Source organism: Vitis riparia, chromosome 2 (genome assembly GCF_004353265.1).
Source record: "Vitis riparia cultivar Riparia Gloire de Montpellier isolate 1030 chromosome 2, EGFV_Vit.rip_1.0, whole genome shotgun sequence".
NCBI lineage: Eukaryota > Viridiplantae > Streptophyta > Magnoliopsida > Vitales > Vitaceae > Vitis > Vitis riparia.
Genome location: NC_048432.1, coordinates 12,322,625 through 12,348,689, shown reverse-complemented (window position 1 = coordinate 12,348,689; position 26,065 = coordinate 12,322,625). Strand labels below are relative to the sequence as shown.

Here is a 26,065-nt window from a genome sequence, read left to right as displayed (position 1 = left end):
TTTATTTTTCCATAGAAATTAAAATATAAAATAAAATCATATCTATAAAGTATTACACATCTTATAAGGATATATTCCATAACTTTTTAGGTCTGAATTATGAATTAAATATTATTCTTTAATGTTAAAGTGGAGGCATATTCTCCGATTATAATCGAGTGGATGGATGGAGGCCTTTTAAATCAAGCATCTTCACATTACTAGAATGTGTTACATAAGCCTTGCCTTTATTAAATAATAAATATCAACCAAGTTGCCTCTTTTCTTTACACTTTTCCGAAATAGATCACACTTTTCAACGGAAAAAAAGAAGAAAAGAAAGAAAGCTATTTCCACTCTTGTTTTGCCAGGAGAGAGGAGATTGTACAGAGCAAAAAACAATGGCTATAAGCATTAAGCACAAACCTTCTGTTAACTGTGAGAGTCAACACAATATATGGGCATAAGAGAAATATCAATCTCAGGTCACAAGCTCACCATCCACGAACTCGAAGACGTGTGCGACTCAGCCACCGGCCGAGTCCTCACCGGGTCATGGCTGTGGGACTCCTCCCTTCTGCTTTCCCAGTGGATGGCCACTCGCGCCGAAGATATCAGAGGCAAGTCCGTCATTGAGCTAGGTGCCGGCACTGGCCTCCCGGGGCTGACGGCGGCGATGCTGGGGGCGGGGCGGGTGGTGTTGACGGACGTGGAGGCTCTGCTGCGGGGGCTGGAGAGGAACGTGGAGGTGAACGGATTAGGGGAGAGAGTGGAGGTGAGGGAACTAGTGTGGGGGTCGGAGGAGGAGGAGGAGGAGTGGGTGAGTAGTGGAGCAAGGAAGGGGGAGGGGGAGTTTGATATCGTATTGATGTCGGACGTGTTTTTGGAGGTGGAGGCGATGGGGGATTTGGCTAAGACGTTGAAGAGGGTGTGTGGGAGTGGGAGTCAGGTGTGGTGCGGGAGCGAGGTGAGACAGTGGACATATGAGTGCTTGGGGCAGTTGGTGAGTGAAGGGTTTGGAGTGGTTGAGTTGCCGAGTCCAGTCGGTGTGTCAGATGGCAGTTGGGACCTATTTTCCATTTTTCATCTCATTCCACCGATTGAGGGTTGCCACGTGGGCGAGTATCTTGTGCTTGAAGGTCTGGGTGATGCGTAGGTGGCCCACCTTTTTGTTTTTCCTTTGCCGGTTGCTTTTGTTCTTATTTTGACTAAATAATGCTTACCGTTATAGAGATCATAGAGTCGGAAGGAAAAAGTCTTTAGTCTAACACAAAAACAATAGTGCGATCACTGTGATATGACATATATTGAACCATTACTTACTAGTTACCGCACAACGGTCGATGGCGTATGAAAGAAAATAATCATCCAATTTAGAAACTTTAGCTTTTGGTTTTTTTGTTGGTGTCCTTTTCCTTTTCCCTCTCTGTGTGAACGTTGATTGAATAATGGGATTAGGGTCTTTTTGGGCTACCAAACACATGCAAAGATGATTAGGGTGTTTAGAATGTTTTTGAAAATAATTCTTAAAAAACGATTTTTGGAAATTACATTTTCTAGAATAAAAGTCCATTAAAAATGCTTCGCTTTTAATTATTTTTTGCACTTATACAATTAATTTTTAGGATTAATTTCAAACAAACTCCGTCAAATTTTTGGTCGATTTTTTTATTAAAAATATCTAACCCGATGAATTTCCAAAATCTCAGTAGTGAATAAAATTAACCTTATTTTTGTAAAAGAAACCAGGCAATTAAAATATGTTCCAAAAATATTCTGCTTTTGTAACAAAGTCCCAGCCAGTTCTTCGATCTGAGATGGGTAAATGTTTTAAAATCTAATATCAGAGTGCCTGAAATTGAGTGAGGAGACAATGGATAGCGCATGATCAGTCAAACCATTGCAACCCTATAAAAAAAAGACCTAAAAGAATAAAGCATAAGATGCAGAAAGGAACAGAGGACCATAAGACTTAAGATTACTACCAAACATGATTTACTCCGTGATAGAACCACTAATTAAATCAAATAGAAGAGAGGAGGGCAAACCAAATTCACATGAAAGCCAGTATCACACTTTCTTATATACCTCCAGAGCCTATTAATCAGCAGTACTTACACCAAAAAACAGAACACTTTCAAAGGTACGTCGTCATTGTCTATTCAATATTATAATCTAAGAGTATAATTACATGTCAGGAAGAGCTGAAAGGGTTAGGCTGATTTTCCCAGGTATGCTGTACAAAATTTTCAGTGGTAACTGCTTCTATATGAAAAATGGGCTCTTTCCCGTGAATCAACAAAATGGTTCTGCTTGTTCGAGAACCAAAACCCTTTCGACAAAACCATGCCATGCAAATTGCTCTCCCTCCCTCAGAACACATTCACCTTCCCTCCAAAACGATGCAAAACTTCAAGCAGATAGTTGGGGTTATCCTTTTCTTTCTCAGCCCTAGTATGTGCCTGTCCTGTGTTTTCTCAGAGATCCATAGCCATTTGCTAACTCAAACTATCAGATTCTCAGCCATTTAGAATAATCTAGTATGGGTAATGGACAGGAATCAAACTGACCTTAAAAAATGGCAGCCCCATCTTCACTTCAAGGGCACATAAATTTGGCACACATGACAGCACAAATCAAGATGCTGGATGCAAAGACTATAACCCATCACAATCAAAACTGCCCCGGCATTCTCTCAACCATTGTAGTGGAGTTTCTGGTTTTGGGAGCTCTGGCCCTGCTGGGGAGGTGTTTGCTGTTGCTGTTGCTGCTGCTGCTGTGGAGCCTGCAAATTTAGTGGCTGTGTGTTGTAATGGGCAAAGGGTTGGGAGTAGAGAGGATTCATCAAACCCTGCAAGTCAGGCACCTGTAAACTGTTATACTGGAAAGAGCCAAGGCTAGGAAAATTAACAAAGAGGTGGGATGCAGGAGACATACAGCCATAACCCAAAACCATCCCATTTCTCACCACTAAATGTCTCCTACACCTTCACCATTTTGATAATTTTACCTATGACATATATTAACAGCCAGCACTGGTATAAGAAGAAACCTGCGATTGAAGGGGGTTGGGATTGGCCACACCAAAATGGCTCTGGGAGGCATCATCTTGGGATGGGTCATTGAAGCCAACCTGTGTAAACAGACCTTGTGATCCGTGAGCCATGTAGTCCTGCACAAGCAGGGGTTAGAAAGGCAGATCCAGTAAAATAATCATAAAACAAGCGAAGGCTGGCAAATTGAACAAACCTGAGACATGAAATCATTTCCAGTACCAAATCGAGTATATCCAGCTTGAGAGTTCTGGTTTAGGAAACTTCCTGGAAACCCAGCCTGCGCTCCTTGTGTAGCATAATCAAGGGTATACCCACTTTGAGAAGCCTGCAGAGCAATGAGACAAGTGTCAACAAACAAGAGCATTGTAGCATCATTCATCACACAATCTACTGAACATTATTTCTTTTTTCCTCAGTGAGGACATTTTATTGAAAGAGAAATAATAATAAATAGAAGAGCATCTGGTAAAGGATTCCCATCACATCCTCCCAATGCATGCACTACGGCATCTCATTTTGCCGAATATGCTTCCTAGGCAAATTATGACGAATTTAGTGAAATTTACTACACATATTTGTTCTCCAATTCTCATTAAATAAAAATTTCCATTATAGACTTCAGTTTGAAGTGAGTATGAAATTTTAAAAGCAATGTCATACTTAGTAATGTGAAAGCATACAAGTCAAAATGATCCTGCAGTTCCAGCAGCTCCAAATTTTAAGTCCATAATTCTTTTCCCCACCCTCTCCCACACGTGCACACACAATGCATAAGATAAGGGGTTAGATGTCTAGAACCATTTTGGATTCTATTATGTGTACCTGTGTGGAGAAGTCTGCAACATTATAAGGTACATGTGAACCCTGGCTTTTAAAATCATCACCCAAGAAATCCTGCATGATCATCAGAAGATACAATTTTAAGAAATGATAATAAACAGAGCATTACAGAAAGAGACTAGTTATCATCCAAAATAATATACCTGCGACATGCCCCCAATAGAAAATCCATCACGAAATGTTTGGCTCGGACCTTGTACTGGCATCTATCATACAATAAAGAGATTTCAGAATAAAACCATGTCAAGATAGTATTACATAATAAAGAATAAATAGGACACAAGGTACAGACATTAGTAACAAATCCGGGTTGAGATAATGGACCACCCACGGATGGCTGGCTATTTGGATTCTCCAGAGCAGGAAAGTTAAAAGTAGAGCCAAGATTCCCAACAGCTTGCTGAGAACCTTGCTGGTGTGGAAGATGACTGCCAATAGGAGCACCAGCATTGCCACGCCCAGCACCAAACCCCCGGCTTCCTGGTGGAGGGACATGAGGAACAGCTCCAACAGGTCCATGTACAGCTCCACGAGTTGGAATGGCATAGGGTTGAGATGGGGGACCACCATGAAATGGAGGAAGGGGGACACGAGGCATTGGGAACCCAGCTGGATGCACTCCAGGTTTATGAGTACCATTGGGTGGGCCAGATGGCATATATGAACCTGCAATAGGAAAATAAGTCATCATACCATACCATATAAAATCCATTAAGACATTAAATAAAATTAAAGGTTGGGAGAATCCATATCAGTATTGATATGTTCACCAAAATTATTTCCTGCAGTGATTCTACATTTTATAATCATCATCCTAGGACCCAGGCAACTATGGCATATCTTAAGCACTAGCCTATGGCATTGCTACAACAAACAGTTAAAGATCCAGTGTGGTAACAATTAACATACCCCTGCCACGACTGCTTCTTCTATCAGCACTGGGGCTTGACGAAGTAACAGTTCCAAAATTGTCATTAGGCACTATCCCAGGGCCACCTCCGAAGAAAAGTCGACGATCATTGTAGATCTGTGACATAAGAAGATCAACCATGAAACCAGTTAAGATATACTCTCAACAAATGCTTCAAGGTCATAAATGAAATCACGTGAACCCTCACCCCACAAAATAATAAGGGAAAAAGAACAGAGAGAGAATAGAACTATCTATGCTGCAAATTCATTTTCCTTTGACTATGGATTAATTTGTGCTATTACTTCTTCCAGTGCCATACCTTTTTTGGCTTTTGAAATTGAACCATACTCTGCTTCAGGTTATTCAGAGGACCTTCAACCAAGCACTCGTGCTCCTGGTGATTTTTGTTTTTATTTTCAAACAAAGAAAGAAAGCAGAAAATATTTAGTACCAAAAAAAGGCTTAATAAGGAAGTATCAAGTGACCTTCAATTCTGCCAATAATAATACATCAACCAAGCGACAAACCATCAATTTTATGGCCTTCTTATGGAAAGAAGATCAACAGTTTGACAAAGCTGACCAACATAAAATATGTAATTCCAACATCACTACCTAAAATAACTCACAGCAACATGCCATCCAACTGTTTCAATATCAATTGGCTGGTTTCAACATATCAAAAGCCAGGTAAATCCAAATAGGCCCTAATTAACTTAACCCATCAAAGAAAAATAACAGAGAACAAGTAGCAAAAAGATACCTTGTAGTGTGTCAACAAGCTATTCCATAGCGGCTGTTTACTAAGAACTTTAGGATTTCCCAGGATGACAATACCATAACGAGCACGTGTTAGTGCAACATTAAGCCTGCGAGGATCATTAAGGAACCCAATGCCCTAGTAGAGAGGGGAAAAGTTAAAATCAAGGTTTTTTTTTAAATAAAAAAATTTGAACAAAAAAAATTACACCTACAATAGTAAGAGAATAATTAGACCATAGCAAATAGCCATCGAGTAAAGAATTTGGCTTTTCCTACATTAAACTTGGGTTAAAAAACCTGTGGTATTAATTGGATCACATGCATACCATCCAGAATTCCATCAAAATAAAATTTGGCTCATGCTTTAGATAATGATATTAGCAGATGGGACAGAATAAGAAAATGAATGACCCCATATTAATATAAAGTATTTATCTCCAATTTAAGAAGTGCTAGAAGAGTCAAGCGGTCCTAGTTCTAGCTTCATACCTCTTGCCAATAAAATAGCTTTTTGAGGAGAAATTAAGCCTCCATTTAAATCACAGGAAGTATCAGGAAAAGTTTTAAATTCATAATGGTTTTTACCATACTTCTCCAATGCCATTCCTCTTATATATATAGAAAGCATAACCACAAAATGAAGGCTAGAAAGGATGGGAAACCAGCTTGAACATTGTCTTGAAGAGACCCTTGAGATCACATGTTTAGATTACAAATAAGGGAATCCTTAAGAGATTAATCTGAGTGTGGCATCACTTCAAAGGTTGCTCAATTACACTCTTGCCAAATTGGGAAGAATAGGCAAAGAGGAGTTATTCTCCAAGTCTTTCTTCTCTTCTTACCCACAAAACTCTCATGTCAACCCATTAACAATTCTTTCACTAAAGAAAGGGAAAACCAACATGATGACAATTAAAGAGAACAAAAAGTGTCACAGTCCCCTATCCATGAATTGAAAAAGAAATTTGAGGTTTTTGATGAGGAGATGGTCAATTGATTCTTCTGCATTTTTATGCACATAACAATAACTTTTTTTATATATATAGGCAAAGATCATTTATAACAAAAGGGCACGCAAAAAAGCATATATGGTGTGTATAAACGCACCAAAAAGCCAATCAAAGCAAAGAGATAAACAAAAAAAACTCCCTTCTTACTTTAAAGCTCAACCAATGAATAAAATCCATCATGGACAAAGCTATCTCCACATAACATTTACTTGTCAAAAACCATTCTCTTTCTTTGAGTTGGTTTATGGAAAAAAAATGTACAAGGTTTTAATAATTCTCATTAAAATTTATTTTCCTCCAAATTTTGCATGAAAAACCAAACAAAAGATTTGAGATTCCTCCTTTTTTTTTTTTCTTATACCAATCATATGCTTGCACAGTACCATGTTAGGACTGGGCAGTGGTCGCGCACATCTGCAAAGTCTAATAACTTGTACGTTTATTCCAAAGTATTTCCATTTGTGAAATGAATCTATAGGAAATACTTCTCAGGTACGTGCTGGCTAGGTCAGAAATCTCATGAAGCAAAATGTTTTGGATTGTAAGGATTCATTGGAACATCTACCTATAGTCTGTAGAAAGGCATCAAGGCCTGGTTTCCCCACCTAATGAGCTTAAACCATCCCAGCTGAAAGGCATGCAACTAAAAAAAATTGAGCCGCTTACCCATGGCTTCAATTTTTGTCTTCTCCAAACCCAATAAAAAAGAGGAGGATGACCAAAGAGACATGGAGCAGGTTATTGTCTTCAAATATCACAATGAGTTATAAGAAAGAGTCATCTTGAATCTTTTACCTATTTTAATGATGTTATAAATTGGAAGATGCTTCTCATTTTTCTGCTCTAATAAGGCTAAGTTACATTTGGAGATCTATCTACTTTCAAAACAAATCAACATCTACTGAAAGCAAAAAAACTGCATTTAGAAAGTGGAATTGTTAAAATATAGAATTAATTCAAAGCAGCTTCCATAGTAAGGCTAACTGAATAAAAGAATAATCTTAAACACTGGCTATAGGATTAAATGTGACATCAAGATTTCAAATTTAGGACCAATGTTTAACTCTTACATGCTGACTTTGCAAAAGGAAATAGATTTTCTAACAAATTGATCAACCGACCTGATGCTCATTACTCCTCACACAAGACAAAATAATGTAATCTTTTTCCCTTCCCTGGAATGAATCTACACTCGCAACCTGCAAAGACCATACATTATATTGCAAATCTTTTTGAATGGATAAAGATCATGAGTTACATTGCCATTGATACCAAGAATCAGATTGCTCTGTTTGCTTATCAAAAAAATAAATGACATCTACATCTAGCAAGTTAAAAACGAGTATAACCTCAATTTCTTTGTAAAGTTGTTGCCTTAAAGCACCATTTCTTGACATATAATTCACAATATATGCTCTCTGTCCCTCATATGGTGTTATCACCCCAATCTGTAAAGTTATTCCACTCAATTAATATAAAATCACAAGATAGATGCCCATCAATAGAATCCAATGTAAGAAGACTTATTTGTATACCTGACTGGGAACTACACCACTTCTTAAAAAAGTAGTTACAATTTTTTCAACATTTGCAGCTTCAGTCCTATTCAGATAGGATGTTCCGCTAGCACTGATCTCCTCTTGTCCCATCTACAAAAACAAGGGGGGTTGTTTAACATAAATAAGAATTAAGTGAACAGCTTCTCCTTCACTGGAATACATTAAAAATGTTTACAAGAATCAACTAAATTCTGTGTGAACAGTAAACAGAAATCCAGGTCCACAGAAACCAAGAAAACACAAAGCATCTCTGAACAGAGACAAACAAAAAGAAAGAGCGATAATATAAGACAGTGAGAGAGGTGATATTTCAGATGATGGTTAATGCCCTAGCTGTTTAAGAATTGCACGCAGAGAGAGAGAGAGAGAACTTAGTAATACAAAAAATAATGCCTTTTAATAAGAACCCATCAATTATCAAGTGTTATTCTACATAAACAATGTTCTCGAGCTCAAAAGAGTTTCTAAGCAATGCAATCAAACATAGGTTTATGCACTAGCTGTGGAAGAATTCCCCTGATTCTCCATGTTGAAACTTGCAAGTGATAAGAAACAAACTTGAAATTTTAAAGCATAGATTCTTATACCTGGACATAAAAGAACATAGGTCGATTTGGCACAGGCCAAGGAAAATCAATGCCAGACGATTGCCTTTCATTGATGGTCACTCCATTTTGGAGTGTACCTTCATAGAAGCTATTGGAAGGAAATTCTGACAGGGATGGGTGCATACGGTATTGAACCTGTAATTTGAGAGTACAAAACATAGTATATCAGTGTTTCTACAAATCTAAGCAATAAAATTTTACATATAAACAACAATGAAAACAATACAACAAACACATGTGAGGATAACCATAATTCATCGAATCACCTACAATTATAAAACCAAAAAGCCATTTCAATTATACTGAATAACATCATTTGTCACTCACAAAATACCAAAAACATACTCCAAGAGAGAATTGTACTTGCAACAACTGTCAGCTAGGGGACACACACAACACACAGCAATAGATGAATTTTATCAAAAAGTAGTGTAAAACAATGTATCTGTTGATAAGAATTAGGAAACACATGGAAAGAAATTGCTGTGAAGGGACAGGATCTAGTCAGGACATTAATTCATTTGACTTTCAGGCCAACTGTACTAGTATACAACTAATGAAATCAGACCACAAAAATGTGAACTTTAAAATAACAGTATAATTCAACATTTCAAGGATTGATCAAGAGAAAAGCTTAAACCCTAGCGAACTTTTACCAAAACCCACCCAAGCATAACCAAAAGATATACTAAAAATATCAAAGCAGCTTTGAAGAAGATAAAGCTTCCAGCAAGGTACATCAGAGGCTCAAGAAAATTCAACTTCATTCAAAGTCTCAGGCTATATAAGAAGAAAACCATTGATTAATTTTTGGTGTCCAATGCCCACAATAGGAAAAGACCAGACAAGTGAGTTCATTAGATCTGCACCGATATCAAAACATTTATAATTGGCATCCAGATGTTTTGAAGAAACTGATGTCATGCATGACAAAATTTTACTTTCTATCAGTTTATTAAAAACTAATATGTGTGCCGCAGCAGGCATCAAATAGCAAAAAGAGGATGGTAGAAATGATCAAATACAAGATACAGTCCAAAAAACTTCACAAACAATTAACGTCTCAGACAAAACCATCACCTGCAATCTAATTGGTTTCACACCCAGAAGCACAAGACGCTCAAACAGAGACTGAGCTAGCCCAGCCCGTGCAGCTTTCTTACACATGATGACTGGACCAAGCTGGCAATGGTCACCAACAAGGACAACCTAATAATATAGAAATTTTTTGTTAGAAGGGAAAAAGTGTTAATCAGGTTGAAACCAGCATGTACAACATTGATTGCTAGATACCTGCTTCACACCAAGAACCAAAGGAATGAGGCACTCAGGTTCAGTAGCCTGAGTAGACTCATCAATAAGCACCTGAAAAAAAAGGAAAACCATGTGTAAAAGTTTTTGAAAGTGAAATGAGTCAAATGATAACTGCATGTTCAGATGAGATGCCAACCTGACGGAATCTAAAATTGGCCAACCGAGGATCCCCAGCACCAACACATGTGCAACAAATGACATCAGCACTCTGAGATATCTCCCTCTCGGTTGCCCGCTTCAGAGCTTTGTATTTTTTCTCATCACTGCTAGACAACTCCCCTATAAAAATTGGAACCAAAAAAGAAAAACCCCATTACAAAATCAGGACACACATTTGAAATTCAGAAATTAAATATTTGCATCTTTACAGTTAACACAAACACGTTAACCATATTGCACAAGGAATGCCATAAATAAACAAACAAAAAAAGGACTCACTTTTAGGGAATTAATGAACCACTACATGCAGCACAGCATTTCAATCCTATGTTAAATGAACTAAGACATGAGTGTCAGATGCAAGTGTGCATTAGGTCTTGGATTTATTGAACCACCTAATCTTAGGATACATGAATACAGAAAATCCACTGAAGTGCCCAAAAATAAGTAACAATATTATTTGAAAAAGGTCTTTTTAAATAATGGATCCATCTAAATGGAGTTTTGTAGACAATACTGCAAACTGCATTACTTAAAAGAACACATTCCAAGATCCCTTATTAGAGATGGATTTGAATAATCCTGTCTCTGGCTCTGCCAGTTTCTATAGCAACCTATGTCGGATGACGGTAATCATATTGCAGGCCTTATTGACTTGTTTCTCTCCCAGAAAAAATCTCAGAATTCTACGGCAACTTGCAATGTAAAAAATGCATGAAAATTTTTCTCCCTTTTTCCCTTTTTCATCCTCTCCTCCTTCCATGATTGGACGCTTATTCCTTACCCACACTGATGCCATGTTGTGCCATTACTCTTTGGGTTTTTTTACACTACTCCATGCAACATAGTTTCAGTCTATTCTCCACCTTTTGTTTTAGAATGTATAACAAGACAAATTACAAGTAAGCCAAAGAACCACAAATTCTTTTCTAAAGGACATGAAACTGTATGTTTTGTCCAACAATGAATAAAAATCCACAATACTATCGATATTTAGGCACAAATATCAATAATTTGGGGTACCTATATAGAAAGAAGTACAGAATTTACTCAGAATATCACTGAGGTTTTCTTAAAATATCAATATTGCTGAAATGAGGAAAATTCAACACTAAACTTATCAAAATATTTTTTTTTTTGATAAGTAAAAGAAGTATATTAAACTAAAAGAGGAAACACCAAAAAACGGTGCCCTCTAAGTATACAGTGAGTATACACACCACCTTCCCTAACTAGGAGCCTATCCAGTCTACAAAACTTACAAGAGAAGAATGACTCTCTGCTAGGGAACCCCTGACCCAAAACCAAAGATTACATACAAAAGAATATTTCAACCTTTGAAGCGATAGATTCTCATCCCCAAACGCTAGCCTATTTCTCTCCTTCCAAACTGACCAAAAAATACATAAAGGCGCCATTTGCCAAGCCTTCTTGCGTCTTTTTCCCACAAACCCTCCATTCCACCCAAGAAGGGTTGTCTTCACTGTACACGAGAGAGTCCAAGATATTCCAAAAAGAGAGAAAAGGAGGTTCCATAGGACCCGCGTCTTAACACAATGCAGTAGGAGATGATCCACTGTTTCTTCTTCAGATAGACAGAGAAAGCACCTATTTGCCAAAGAGAACCCCCTCCTTTGAAGTTGCTCCTGTGTTAAAACTTTACCCCATGAAGCCTCCCAAGCAAAGAAAGCTACCTTGGGAGGCACTCTTGCCCTCCAAATTCTTTCACTAGGGAACATAGGAAGGCCCCCCGGCTCCATCAAAGAATAAAGGGATCTAACAGAGAAGGCCCCATCATTTGAAGCTGTCCATATCATTCTATCTTCTTCCTCCCTTTGAACCCTGAAAGCTTGGATCCTCTGCAACAACCGCTCCACCAAATCAATCTCCCAATCATTAAAGGCCCTTGCAAAGAGAGGAGTCCAACCAACCCCATCACCAACCGGATTCCACACCTCCGCAACCCAAGCATTCTTCGACAAGGACATGGAAAAAAGAGAAGGGAAGGACTCACAAAGAGGCCCATCACCACACCACTTGTCTTTCCAAAATTTCACTCTTTGCCCATTTCCCAGATGGAATGCTACCCTGCCAGCTAACAGCCCCCACTTCTTCCTAATTGCTTTCCAAAGCCCCACTCCGTTACTTCCCATCACATCCCGAGTATACCAGCCCCCTCCTCAACGCCATACTTGAGGCTAATTACACTTCTCCACAACGCCTCTCTCTCATTAGCAAACCTCCAATTCCACTTACCCAATAGGGCGTTATTCATCAAAGATAAATTTCTCACCCCTAGTCCACCTTTCTTTTTCTCCAAGCAAACCAAGTTCCATCTTACAAGGTGAGGTTTATGGGCTAAAGATCCCCCACCCCACAAAAAATCTCTCTGAATTTTCTCCAATCTGAGCCTCACTTTTCTAGGCAAATGAAAGAGAGACATCAAATATATAGGCATACTGGACATGGTGCTTCTAATTAGGGTAAGTCTTCCCCCTTTAGAAATGTACTGCCTCTTCCACATAGTAAGCCTTCTACGAAAGCGCTCTTCAACCCCATCCCACACCGCCAGAGAATTGAAAGCTGCCCCTAGAGGCATTCCCAAATAGCTAGAAGGAATCCCTCCCACTTTACACCCCAACTCCAAAGCCAAACCCTCTATATTCAGCACCCTCCCAACTGGGATCATCTCACTCTTCTCTAAGTTAATCCTCAAACCCGAACACGCCTCAAACCACATGAGAAGCCAACTTAGATAAGTCATCTCGTCTGAAGACTCCTCACAAAAAACCAACGTATCATCCGCAAACAACAAATGCGATATATGCATCCCCTCACCCCTCCCACCACTCACCTTCCAACCAGCTAAGTAACCCCCACTAGTAGCCCTCCTCATCAAAATATAAATTATATTTTCCAATATTTTGGCAACATCTTGAAATATTGACATTTCTCATTATGACAATTGGAGCTAAAAATCTTAGCTCCCTCTTACTATTTCCAATGGAAATGACATGCATTATCTTTTTGGCATTAAATGTTTTTCAAATATAAAAAATCAATCAAAGAAATTTGCATCTCCACATCAATATTCAGTATTTACTTTAAAAGTCATATTTGTTAAATGTACACATTATTCTATTAGCCAATGACACTAATTTTATCATATATTTAATAAAACCAGGTTTAATTTGTGCCTTATTGAGAACTTATTTATTATCCAAACATGTCCATCTAATCCCCATCCCTACCCTATCATACAAAAATATATTTTTGCTTTATAGGCATGTTTGGACAACAAACAAGCTCACATATAAAACAATAATAGCTATTGTTTGTATACAGATAAGAAAGTTAATTTTGTTATTTAAGACAATATGTACTTGTTCACTACAACTTAAGTACTGTTTGACTGAAGAATCGCAACAAAAATGAAATGGGATAAAATTAATCGGTAATTTCCAGAAATAAGCAGGTCGATGTGCAAAATGCGAAAAATACAAGGGATGTAGAGTAATGTACCCTAAAATATATTTGTCAATTCCACCGATTTCTTTTAATGACAACATGCAGGCAAAGATATGTATCTTTGCACCCCCAATGTTCTTTGTGAGATTTAGAGCACATCAGAAAAAGGGGGAAAACACTAGTCTAGCGAGTGCCATAGGCTGATGAAGCAAACTCAAAAAAGCTTGCATTCACATTCTATCTTTCTGGCAAAAAAAAGAATAGACAAGTAGACAGCTAAAGTTGGCATGGGCATAATTTGGCTACATGAAACAAGAATATTGGAAAAACAATTTGGCTTCAAGCACTGGTTCCCTCTATTTGTTTCTCATTGCACAAAGGAACTGGAGGAACTCAAAAAGTAAAGGAGAATAACACCACAAAAGCAAAATCCACTGCATAGGGGTTTCCCCATCCTTCTCCTGCACAATACCCCCTCTTCTCAAAGAAAAATCAAATCAATAATCAAAATCACACGCACATACACATCATTAAGACCCTAAGCCAAACTGGAAAACCCTGAATGCCACAGCAAAATGAATCTCATCTTCCAGAAGAAGTAAAACAAAGAAAAATATTAATCACCTTGTTCATCCTTCAGTTGCTGTAGCTTATGAAGCTCACTCTTTTCCGACGTATCAAGATGTCGAACCTGCAATAAATCATTATTGAGATATCAATACTAGGATTAATATTAGGAAAAGAGAATGAAGAAGAAAGACATGACATGATTGTAAGGAAATGAGTGAATACACAAACCTGATAATGAAGGGTTAAATGCTCAACAGGAGAACTAACAGCTTCCCTCGATTTTGCACAGAGCCTAACAACCTGAATTCAAAGAAATGTTACACTCAATAAACAAAAAAAATCAACATTGCAGGGAGGGAATCCACAGAAAATGCATACCAAGAAATTCAGTTTTTTTTCAACAAGAAAAAATAAACACAGGTTTCCAGCCTAATTTTTCAAGAAATGATAGCATTCAGTATTGCCCCATCTGCAATGTTAAAAAACTTTAAATACATCATAGCATTTGTGCTTGGGTGTAGAATCAGCCCACTTCCATCTACTCATTTGAGCTTGCTGTTGGAAGTTTATTAGAAGTCTAAATCTGGGTGTGAAACTCAATTTGAGGATCATTTTGAGAGGATAGCATCTTGGAATAGAAAATATCTTTCTTAAGAGGGTGTCCTATTCATATATATACACATATTTTTATCCGATATAAAGATGTATTAATTATGGATAAGAAGTACATGAGAAGGATGAGGGGTCCTCCCCACAATATACAAAATCCTGATCAAAGTATGACAAAATTCCTCCACCATACCAGGAGACCTATACAAAATTATTTAGTCCACTTAAGGATATACATAAGTGTCATCTCCTCAATCCCAGGTTAAACTCCTCTCATTGTTGTCCAAATACTTTTAGTTTACACACCGAATCCCAGTTCAGCTAAATAACATTAAGAGAAATGCCTTTAACAACGTCTATACAAGAGGCCTAAAAAGAGGAATAAAAGTAAAGTAGATCTCACAACATCTTTGCCATCCTCCACTTATCCTCAAAGATCCTAGCATTTCTCTCTCGCCACATAATTCAAAGCAATGTTAGACAAGTGATCTTCCAAAGGATCTTGCCTCTAATGGAATTCCCCAAACCCCTGTATAAAATAATCTTCATGTTGCATATACTCTTGGATGATACCAATTTCACCCTACCTTTTCTAAATAGCTTATGCCATAACCCCGAAGTTATCGAGCAATGTAGGAAGAAATGGTTAATTGACTTTCTGCTCCTCATACATAAATTACACCAAGCAAGAAGGGATTTGAAATGTCTTCTCAACAGTAGCATATCATTGGAGTTGGTATTCTTGTGCACCATTAGCCAAGCAAAGGCCTTCACCTTAGATGAGACCTTAAATTTCCATATAAATTGACTGGAGGGAAAGGAACTAGATTTGAAATATTAGACAAGCCAAAAAGAATGATTTTACTAAAAATAAGCCTAGAGAGGATAAAGACTAAACTGTCACATGTGACAAATGCAGACAAGCGCACAACAGTAAGTGAGGACATGAGTCTTTCAAGGTTCTCAATTTCCAAATCAGTAAGGTTATGACAAAAGTTAAAGTTCCAAGAGAAAGAAGAGTTACCAACGATAGTTGATATGATGAAATTTTTAGTTGTGACAACTCTTTAAAGACTTGGAAATTGTGAAGACAATGGTAGATTTCCCCACCACAAATCTTCCTAAAAACAAATTTCGGCTCTATCACCCACCATAAAGCGAGTGTGTGAAGAATAATCCTGGAATACTTGTGCAATGGCCTTCCAAAGACATCGATGTGACCATCTAACCATAGTGTTGGCGATCATCCATTAGGATGTATCCTATAAATTCTCAAAATAACTTGATGCCAAATGGCAGAACTTTCCTTAGGGAACCTCCAACGCCATTTCTCTAGGAAAGCACAAATTCCTCAAAAAAGTCTCCCCAAACCTAAAACCTCAAAACTCCTTTGGTCGAGACAGTAAGTCCCAATTAATGTCCTCCCCAACCCTTGACCAAAGAAAATCTTTTTGCAATTTCTCAATCTTTAATGGTACTGATTTTGGGACCCTAAAAAGAGATGGGAAATAGCTAGGGTTGTGAGACAAGAATGATCGAATTAGAGTTATTTTACCCCCCCAAGTTATAAGAAGGTTTTTTTCCACTCATCCAATCTCTTAAAATTTTTGTCAATCATTGGATTCCAAAACTCGTTTGCCTTCGGATTCTCTCTTAATGGAAGATCTAGGTAAGTTAAAGAGCTAGCATGAGACTTTATATTCAAGCATTAAGGCTAATCTAGAGATCATATCTTGACTTGTATTGATACCAGAGAAAGTAATCTTGTCTAGATTGATCTTAACCTCAAATATTTGCCTAAAAACCAATAGGATTAGCTTGAGGTTTTACAAATATTCCAAAGACGTTCCAAAGAAAAAAATGGTGTCATCTGCAAATTGTAAAAAAGATATTCTAGTCCTATTCTTGTCCACTATGAAGCCCTCTAACAAACTGCTCTTCTACTTAAAACATCAATTGCAATGGTGAAAAGGAATGGGGAAAGAGGACATCCTTCTCTTAAGCTTAAAAGAGTACTATTTTGAACTTACAAGTGTACTTTGCATCCACTCCCTTTTTTATGATGGCTTCAATCTAACGTATTATAGAAGATCCAAATTGACTTCCTTTGAGTGCTAGGAGAAGCAAAAAGGAATACGCATGACAAGTGGTCTTCCAAATGCAATGATAAAGACGACGGTGATATGGAATTAGAGGTTTGTTCCCATTAAGCCTTATTATATGCATAAAATGTGGTGAAAGCAATCATATAAAAATTCAAGGAGAAGGAAGATGATTGGAGCTCTAGGGTTGAGGTGCAATCAAAAAGGCATTGGAAATTTACTAATACCAGGTGGATGGCATTCAAGCTCTTACTCGTATCCATGTGGATAAGGTAGGAGGGCCAAATGTGCACTGTCCTCATCAAAGAGTCCTTATCCAAAATTAGTAGACACAATGAAAAAAAGAAATGCAATGAAGGCCAATACTAGAGGTCAAAGAGCGGTCAAAGGCATTGATTGGACTCTTAGGTAATAAGTGATTTCAATACTAGGAACTTGAATTGAAGGATTCAAAGGTAGAGAATCCAAGTTAGCACATAAGCCTTTTAAAGGTGTCAAGGCAAAGATTGTTCTCTCTAGGAAGGATTATGTGGCTTGCTTTAGAAGCATTGTTGCTTTGTTTGTTTCCTTTTAGGGGTTAATGAGGAACCCTATAGGGAGAGCTTTGTGGAATAGGCCATCCTATCCACCTTACAGTTGATCTGAGGTCTCGCTTGAGAGGAACACATTGATTTATAGGATAGGAGGAGATAAGAATTTTGACTTGAAAGAGACTATCTATCATCTCACTACTCTTTGGATGTCTATGACCAAGGAGTCCTTGGGGCCCAATAGTGTTAGATTGTGAAATTGGAGAGTGATATGCTCTCCTAAGAGGAAAGTGGAAGTTATTAGATTAGAGGGAGTTGCTCCACTAGAAGGAATGCTCAAACTTACTTTGATTAATGTTCTTTGGGCGATCTTAGTCAAATAGCATTGGAGATATATTTTTTTTCTAATAGTTCTTGAAGTCATCTGGGTTTGGATTAGCCATTGAGACTAAGATCCTAGCTTCTATTAGAAGGCCTAGAAAAGGAAAAACTGTTGGAGCTAACATTTTGGTGGAAAGGAGTTCAGCAACAGTTCTGCCATAGGCTTCAACTAGAAAAGGATCTTTGATATATGACCATTGGATGAAGGAGATTCTGAATCGCTCCAGAAAGATAGGCTGCTTTTTCACTTGGAGATATAGATAGGCATCTTAGGACAACAACCTTGCCAGCCATTTATCCCAGAGAGTTTAGCAAGAATCTTATACCCATTGAGAATCTCTATAACTTTCTTTCTGATGTAATCTTATACCCATTGAGAATCTTATACCCTTAATGTGGTTCAACTTGATTGGTTCGTAGTGTATAGTTCCAAGGGTGTGGGTCAGTACGGAGAGGTTGCTTTTTGTATTTATTATATGGTTTATGGTATTCCTTTTGTTTAGCTTTTGTTTGTGGGAGGATTCTTCATCCTTCTATTGTACTTCTTAAATCCTAATTCAATATATCGCTTTGTTGTTTCTCATAAATAAATAAAAAGAATATGATTATTATTGAAGTTTGAAAGCAATCAATCTTACAGATTAATTTTTCTATTAAAAACAGTTTCAGAAGGAAAGCTTAAGCACTTCTCTTTGATTTATTACAAATAGATCAATTAGGCAAGAACTTTACAGCATTACAAAACAAATTCAGATCATGAAATGCAATAGGAAATACTCTCTTAGACAAAGTACAGAACCATATCATGACAGAGTATTGAAAGTTTTTCTTCACATTGCATTATAGCCTAATCCTGTAGGAGATGAGCAAAGAATAGTTCTAAATTACAATTAGTTCTTATGCAATGCACAAAGTAATATACAACCAAAAATTTACAAGCACATCATTACAAATTTATTTAAAACATTTTTTTTTTTGATAGGTAATAAAAGGGGCTTGCATTAAAAGTGCCTAAAACATATCAAGTCAAAAACCACCCACAAGCTTAGGTGATACATGCATCAGGCAAAACAATGATAAATCTAAAAAAATTTCAATTATTCACCTCATTCTATTTAGTGGAACACAAGCATCCAATGATACATATGGCAGTAAAAACAATAACATACTCAAGCAATACACATTTAAAGATCAAATGTAAATGCAAGCATAGCTTTGACTTTGCAAAGGGCTTTACCTTTAACCCAGTGGCACTTATCTTTTCAGCTAGTTGGTCTACAGCCACATTACTTGGAGCACAAACCAAAACCTAATAAGCAATGAAATATCAAAAAATAAAAATGAAGCTTCACAGAGTCTAAACAGGTAGAAAATAGGGAAAAATGATATTAAATTACCTGCCCCTGGCCTTGTTTAGCCATGTGATATACAATTGCTGCTGAAGTTACAGTTTTCCCAGTGCCAGGTGGACCTTGAATCAAACTTATTGGCTTTTGAAGTACACTCTTTACAGCAAAAACCTAGTGGAGTCAAAAAGTAAGGATCACTCAAAGCAACACTACTTCAGCAGTAATTTAGGAATCTAGCAAACAAAGGAACAGCTATTTCAACAAACCCATCACACATACAGGAAAATAAGTAAAAAGAACATAGCATGAACATGTAACAGCCAAACAATAACAAATCTTGACCATTTCCCAACCCTCCCACCCAAGAAGGAAAAAAAAGGGGAAAAAAAGGAAAAAGAAAGAGAAATCCCTTGAGATATGACCTGATTTAGCGGAGGAAGATGTGAACCAAAAATATGAAGTGTATGAAGATTTCCTGGCCCATTCAAATAGACCAAAATAAGGGTATAGTTTCCCCAGTGCACAATACAGTTTTTAAAACCTGTAGTGCATTCTTAGGATTTTGGCCATGCATTTGGTAACCCCACCTCAACGAGGCACCCATTAAAAATGTGAACCTATCCATTTTAAGATCAATAAGGAATATGGGCCCAGCAAAGGCAGTGCAATAATCAAGAATGAAAAGCACTTGGATCTGGGGTCCACCTATGATGAGAACCTCTCATGTCTAGGACCTCCTAGAAACTGCTCCAAACCTCACTACATCACTTTAGAAGCCTATCTTTCATTGAACTACCTTTGGAACATTTAGAAGCTATGTAACAAATCTATCAATGTGCATCTTGAGGAAAAGCTCTAACACTAGATTAACTTCACAGCTCCAACACTAGATTTTCGTAGGAAGGTTTGGACATTGGCTAATAGATGTCTCCTTTGTCATATTCAAGAGCAGTCAATTGACCACATCTTGCTGCATTTTGGCAAGGCGAGGGTTCTGTAGCAACCTTTGTTCTCTCCTTTTGATGTTTCTTGGGTGTTACCTTCCTCCATAAGAGAGACTCTGTTAGGATGTTGTGGCTCCTTTGTCAGAAGGAAACAGAAAAATGTCAAAAGCACCTTCTCCATGCCTCTTTTAAATAATTTGGAAGGAGGGAAACAGAAGATCGTTTGAAAACAAGGAGTCTTCTGACCAAAGACTGAAAAGCTTATTTTTTTGTAACTTGATGTCTTAGACCAAGTCATATATAATTAAAGGCCAATGTCCTTACTTAACTTCATTGATTGGTTGGATTCTCATCGAGGGAGGGAGTAGTGTTTTGTTATCCCTTTTTCAATTTTTTTGACATCTTTTGGCAACTATTGCATACGTCTTATGTACTTTGGTGCACCCAAAAAGGGCGCTTTTATTTAATACTATCTTTATTTACCTATAAAAAAAAAATCAATCAATGCGCATCTTTCAAGCAATATTTTTTTTGATAGACAACAAAATCATGTATTAAAAAGTGCCAAAAAGGAGGGGGTATGTATACAAGCAGTATAAAGGCAAAGCACAAACAAAGATGCTCTACACTAAAAAGGCAAAGCACAAACAATAAAGAGTATGTAGGAAATTCAATATAGAGGGGAACTCCAACTCCAAAGAATCCTTAGACCACTCAAAAAGTGCACGAATGAAGAGATCCTTTATTCTTTGGTCGGAAAGTTCATCATCTTTGAAGGTCCTTCAATTGTGCTCTTACCAAATACACTAAAGCAAATGGGAGCCAAATACCAAACTCCTTTTTTCTTCTTTTGAACCCTTAACATTCCACTAAAGGATGAGATTTCTCATTGAGGCTAGAAATACCCAAGCCAATCCAAAAAGGTCCATAGCTCTCTTGTCTTAGCACAATGAATCAAAATGTGATTGATTGATTCTTCACTATCTTTATGAAGATTATATCTATTGACCATTTGTCATCCCCACTTCATTATAGCATCTACAGTTAAGATCTTCCCCCAAACAGCTTCCAAAGCAAAAAAAACAAGTTTTTAGAGGAGCACGAGATCCCCGGATCTCCTTGCCAAGAAAAACTACATTATTCTCCATCCTTAGAGAACAATAATGACTTGACATTGAAAACAGCTAAGCAATATGGCTTCTAGGATTGAGATATTGCTAAGTGATCTTATGTGGTTAGGAGTTGGAAAGGGGGAAGAAACCACCTTATAGATCGGGAATAGGTGTGCACACCAAAGGCATTACAGGATTTTGATTTAAGGAGGATTTCCTTGAGGAATAAAGCCTTGTTTGAGAAGATGTTCCAAAGATTCCAAAGACAGTGGAATTTATGGTTTATGGTTATTTTGAGTAAATATGGGTCACACCCCAATGGATAGGATGCCAACATGGTTTCCAAGTGGTCACATAGATTCCCTTAAAAGGCTATTGCACCGATTTTTTTTTATTCTACTTGTTTTATTCATTTATTTGTGGTGATGGCCCAAAAATCCTTTTTTTTTCACATTTTTTCTTCTCGAAGCTTTGTCTATCTCTTTTAGTCGGATCCCTTTCCTTCCCACTAACCTCATTTGAAATTGAAAAATTCCTCGAATGGTTAAGGCCTTTGGGTGGCTTGTGGTCAATATGAAAGTTAATACTAATGATACAAAACTATTCGTCCTTATTATTGTGTTATGTGATCTTCTTTTACACTATCCACTAGCTTAGCACATTGACACTTAAGTTGCTAGAACATGCTAGGATTGATTGCAAACCAAAACCCCACCCCCATAATAAAAACAAGAAAAAAAGGGTAACAAGGATGATGATTGTTCCTTCAGAGGTTTTGGGATCTTTTGAGAGGCCTGAATTTTTTAGGATGGATGGCAATCTATGGAGGCTTTTTAGGACTAGATTTTTTCTGTACTTCTTTGTGGACCTATACCACAAATGCCTTTGCAAGGTAGAGGGTAAATGTTTTGAGTTTATTAATGCTACATTGTTTTGGTTTCCTATCTAAAATGTACAATTTGTTTTGCTCTCTTTAATAGGTATAGACTTGTTTTTCCATTTTGATTAGTTGTATGTAAAGCTTGAAAGTATTTCTCATCCTTCATTGTACTTACCATGGCAAATATGTTGTTTGAGGTTTTTTTATTATGGGTATACATAGGCAATATGACTATACAAACACAAATAAATAATATGAAAATCACATCTACACGTGAGCACGCACACACTCACTCCAGATTTATGCACCCCAACCCAAAACCAATCCTCCCCCCCACAAAAAGAAAAAAAAAGGGAAAAAGAAAAAAAGAAACAACTCTAGTACGTAATGCGAAACAACAGCTGCACTTTAATTAAGTATAACATATAAATGTCCATTTATAAGATAAAGGTAGCATACTTGAGAAGCATTGAGCTCTGGAAGGCCTGGTGCGCCAAATCGACGAGGGAGCGTATTTCGAACCATCTGAACCTCAACTTCATGACCCAACAAGTGATGGTAAATGTATCTGCATGGATGACAACATGTTGACAAAGCTCAAGGAATGATGGAGCAACGAGGACGCAAGTATTGAACGAATAAATCAACAAGAAGGCTGAAAATCTTCTCTATAAGCATTATGGCACCTAAGTCAGCCCCCAAGAGAACCTACTAGAGAGAAATTGGGCTTGTTTAACCAAAGACTAGCCCACTCTATCTCCATGCATATTTTGGGCTTTGACTCAAGTTTTTTTTTAATACGTAAAAAAAAGGATATATTAAGGCGCTTGGAAAAAGGTGCAAAAAAGTACACATGGAGTATACAAATTAGGCCCAAGAGCAAGCCAAAGATGGAGGGCTTTGACTCAAGTTTAAGCACATATATGCATACATATAGTTAAACGTTCAGGTTTGCACGGTTAGCAAAGTATTCTTGACAACGACGTTGCAAGTAAAAATTAACATCTACTTTCAAAATATTTCCTTATGGTAGTGCACAAGAAAAAAGAGTTTTGGTCAAATCCTCATTAAAATATAAACAGATGCAAAGAAGAGTATCCCTAGTAGGCAACCCACCCACTGACACTAGTTTCATCCACTGCAAAAGTTTTCATGGCCCCCTGCATCCTATCAAAGCTTGTACTCTTCCACACAAAGTCAACACTGAAACCATGATTCACATCAACAGGAACTCCCTGCAAAGAACAATGAAAATAAGGATTAAGAACAGCTCAAACTTTACAATGACTGGAAGAAACAAAACTACCAAACTTACAACCAAAACTACCTGACTGGCACGAAGCTCGAGTGCAACCTCCTCTTGTGCAGTTAGCTTGATCTGAAACAAGAGAATTGGCATGTGATACCATACATATATCATGGATGTGTACTATGGACAACATTGAACAGGAAAATAGAACATCTAAAACCACTAGCTAATCATACATCAACTAAAGAAAAACTAGATCTCAAAGAAGTAGAGCGTACCACATGCCCAACCGACTGCCATGCTGGATGAGCTGCGTCTCCTGAATAACGCAGCCGCAACTCATCACCAGGTACAAGACGCAACTCATTGTCTTCCTGAAACAGCAAAACATGTATTGTGAGTTCAGCAAACTGGACAAACAGTACAAAAATATCTGGGAGAAAAAAAAATCTATAAAACTGTAATAAACAAAAAATAAAAATAGTAAGCACCTTTGGAAAAACGAAATATGCAATACGCTTCTTGTTAAGACCAATATCCCAGCGAATTGTCACGTTGTCTTTGCTTTGAGATTCTTTCATCATCTATAACAAAATAAAAGATAATAAAATTAATGCATAGTATTTTGTTAAGGGCAAAAAAGGAAAGGAATTGTATCAGGTTGATGTTTCTAATAAAACAAGCAAACATGTACCATTGGTTATGTAAAAGTAAATTACAAAATAAACCATAAAATATTTTTTAATAGGCAATAATAATACTTTATAAACAAGTGCAAAAAATAGAGCACACTAGCATACAAAATAAACCACAAAATAATTGAATCACAAGAACTAATTTTCCCATAACAATCATTAAATCCACGAGGAAAAAAGAGAAAAAGAGAGAAAAAATAGAAATCTAATCTCCATACTTTATCATAGTCTGCCTCAAGCTTGATAAGTGGTGCAAATACATTTTGATACTGCAACAAAAAAGACAACAGTTTCAACTTATTAGCAAAATAGCTATGACATAACTTCAAATCTTTCCACAACATTATAATGCCAAAAAACAAGCAAAATTTATGCAATGGTCGCACCTGATATGCATCTTCATATTTCAAGGCTATGGGCTGGGGTTCATCATCCACACCAGGCTTCTCAAGATCTTCCAGGGAAGCATCAGGATTTGTCTTCCAAAGTTCTTCTACCTTATTTATTTGTTGGGCACTGATTTGCCGTGCCCTCAATTGCTCCTGTTCGGATGGGATCTAGAAAGGGCAAAAAGTTAGAAAATTGGTAATCTTAAATCATTTTGTAGATAGAGTAAAAATGAGCCTAAAGAGACCTCACCTTAACAAGCCACTGCAAGAAACACCTATCATCAATAAGAGGGCACCACTGACTTAGGTCCCAGTTCATGTCCTTCAATGCATTAACACTCAGGCAAGGTTCTCTACAAAGCAGAACAACAACACTTTCTGTCTTGGCAGATATAAATCCAAGAAGAAACACATTTCGGCATCCACAGTTGTAGCATTCAAGGATTGTTTCTCCAAGAGGACTATCTTTATGAAGACAAACTTCCTTGTGTTTGGCTCGAACCTACAAAAAGGGCCCAATAAAACACACTGAATCCAGAAAATCCTCAGCACAGAGTATTTTAAATCCTATTACAGATTGTGATCTGTGATTCGCTAACTTGCCACATCATGGACTGCTAAAGGAGATATTCAGCAAAACAACCGATATTTTCCACCTTCGTTTTAGACACTAATACGATTTAAACATGTAGATGCATAATTTTCCGGTAAAAACAAAGATTATCAAATAAGGTATTCAAAGGAGAATATATAGCATTCATGGATTAAGAAAAATGATAAACGGTTCAAAATATGCATCCACAAGCTAAAAAAATTATAGGAAATTAAAAGCCATGTTTCTATTAAAAAACAAATAGAGTTTAAAAATATTATTGGGTTGGCACCAGATCACAATTAATTGTCAACTGATTTTAGTGGTTGTTGGGCTCCTAACTTCTCTAGGTGTCTAAGCGATTGGGAGATTGAGAGTGTGAGATGTCTTCTTTTAAGGCTTCAAGATAAGGCGGTGGATGGAGGAAGAGAAGATAAGGTGATTTGGTTGGAGACTAAGAGCGGTTCTTTCTCTATGAAGTCCCTTTATTGTTGCTTGGAGCCTTGGAGTTCAACCCCTTTCCCATAAACAGTTATTTGGAATTCTTGGTTCTTCCTAAGGCGAGTTTCTTTGCTTGGGAGGCATCATGGGGTAAAGCTTTGACTTTATATCAACTACAAAAGAGAGGGTGGTCCTTGGCTAACAGATGTTTCCTTTGTCATGTCCAAGAAGAGTCGATTGACCATATTTTGTCACATTGTGGTATGACAAGGTGTTTGTGGCAGCTTTTGTTCTCTCTCTTCGAAGTTTCTTGGGTGTACCTTCCTCAATAAGAGAAAACTTGTTAGGTTGACATGGGTCCTTTGTTGAGAGGAAAAGAAATAGGTGTGGGGAGCATCTCCTTTGTGTCTTTTTTGGACAATTTGTAAGGAGAGGAATAGAATATCATTCAAAAATGAAGGGCTTTTTGTCCAAAGATTAAAAAGTTTGTTTCTTTATAACTTGTTTTGTTGGACCAAGTTGTACAGAGTTGAAGGCCTAGTATCCTTCTATGAC

General features: G+C 37.4%; 2 protein-coding genes across 2 annotated transcripts; one reads left to right on the top strand and one right to left on the bottom strand.

Annotated features, from left to right (window-relative positions):
* The first annotated feature begins 436 nt into the window (after window positions 1–436).
* LOC117930414 (protein N-lysine methyltransferase METTL21A-like) lies at window positions 437–1,135 on the top strand. Its single transcript, XM_034851074.1, has one exon. The coding sequence runs from the start codon at window positions 437–439 to the stop codon at window positions 1,133–1,135; it is 699 nt and encodes a 232-aa protein (XP_034706965.1).
* Window positions 1,136–1,997: 862 nt separating this feature from the next.
* Window positions 1,998–25,085, bottom strand: LOC117930411 (regulator of nonsense transcripts 1 homolog). The gene is made up of 29 exons (XM_034851061.1): window positions 25,077–25,085; window positions 24,728–24,979; window positions 24,475–24,645; window positions 24,307–24,357; window positions 23,885–23,977; window positions 23,672–23,767; window positions 23,472–23,522; window positions 23,261–23,379; window positions 22,604–22,712; window positions 19,257–19,379; window positions 19,097–19,168; window positions 14,466–14,537; window positions 14,292–14,358; window positions 10,177–10,319; window positions 10,020–10,091; window positions 9,807–9,935; window positions 8,706–8,861; window positions 8,095–8,208; window positions 7,909–8,007; window positions 7,681–7,758; window positions 5,551–5,685; window positions 5,108–5,182; window positions 4,785–4,902; window positions 4,168–4,541; window positions 4,019–4,081; window positions 3,858–3,929; window positions 3,229–3,360; window positions 3,032–3,151; window positions 1,998–2,830 (listed from the first exon to the last, which is right to left on the bottom strand). The coding sequence occupies exons 1-29, from the start codon at window positions 25,083–25,085 to the stop codon at window positions 2,675–2,677; spliced, it is 3,321 nt and encodes a 1,106-aa protein (XP_034706952.1). The 3' UTR covers window positions 1,998–2,674.
* Window positions 25,086–26,065: the final 980 nt, after the last annotated feature.

What these genes read in the sequence shown, in the direction of transcription:
- LOC117930414 (XM_034851074.1), top strand. Translation starts at nt 437, where the DNA reads ATGGGCATAAGAGAAATATCAATCTCAGGTCACAAGCTCACCATCCAC.
- LOC117930411 (XM_034851061.1), bottom strand. An exon ending in TTGAGGCAGACTATGATAAA is followed by an intron (nt 23,978 to 24,306) that starts GTATGGAGATTA and finishes ATTTTGTTATAG; the next exon opens with ATGATGAAAGAATCTCAAAG. An exon ending in AACTTTACAAAGAAATTGAG is followed by an intron (nt 7,759 to 7,908) that starts GTTATACTCGTT and finishes TGGTCTTTGCAG; the next exon opens with GTTGCGAGTGTAGATTCATT.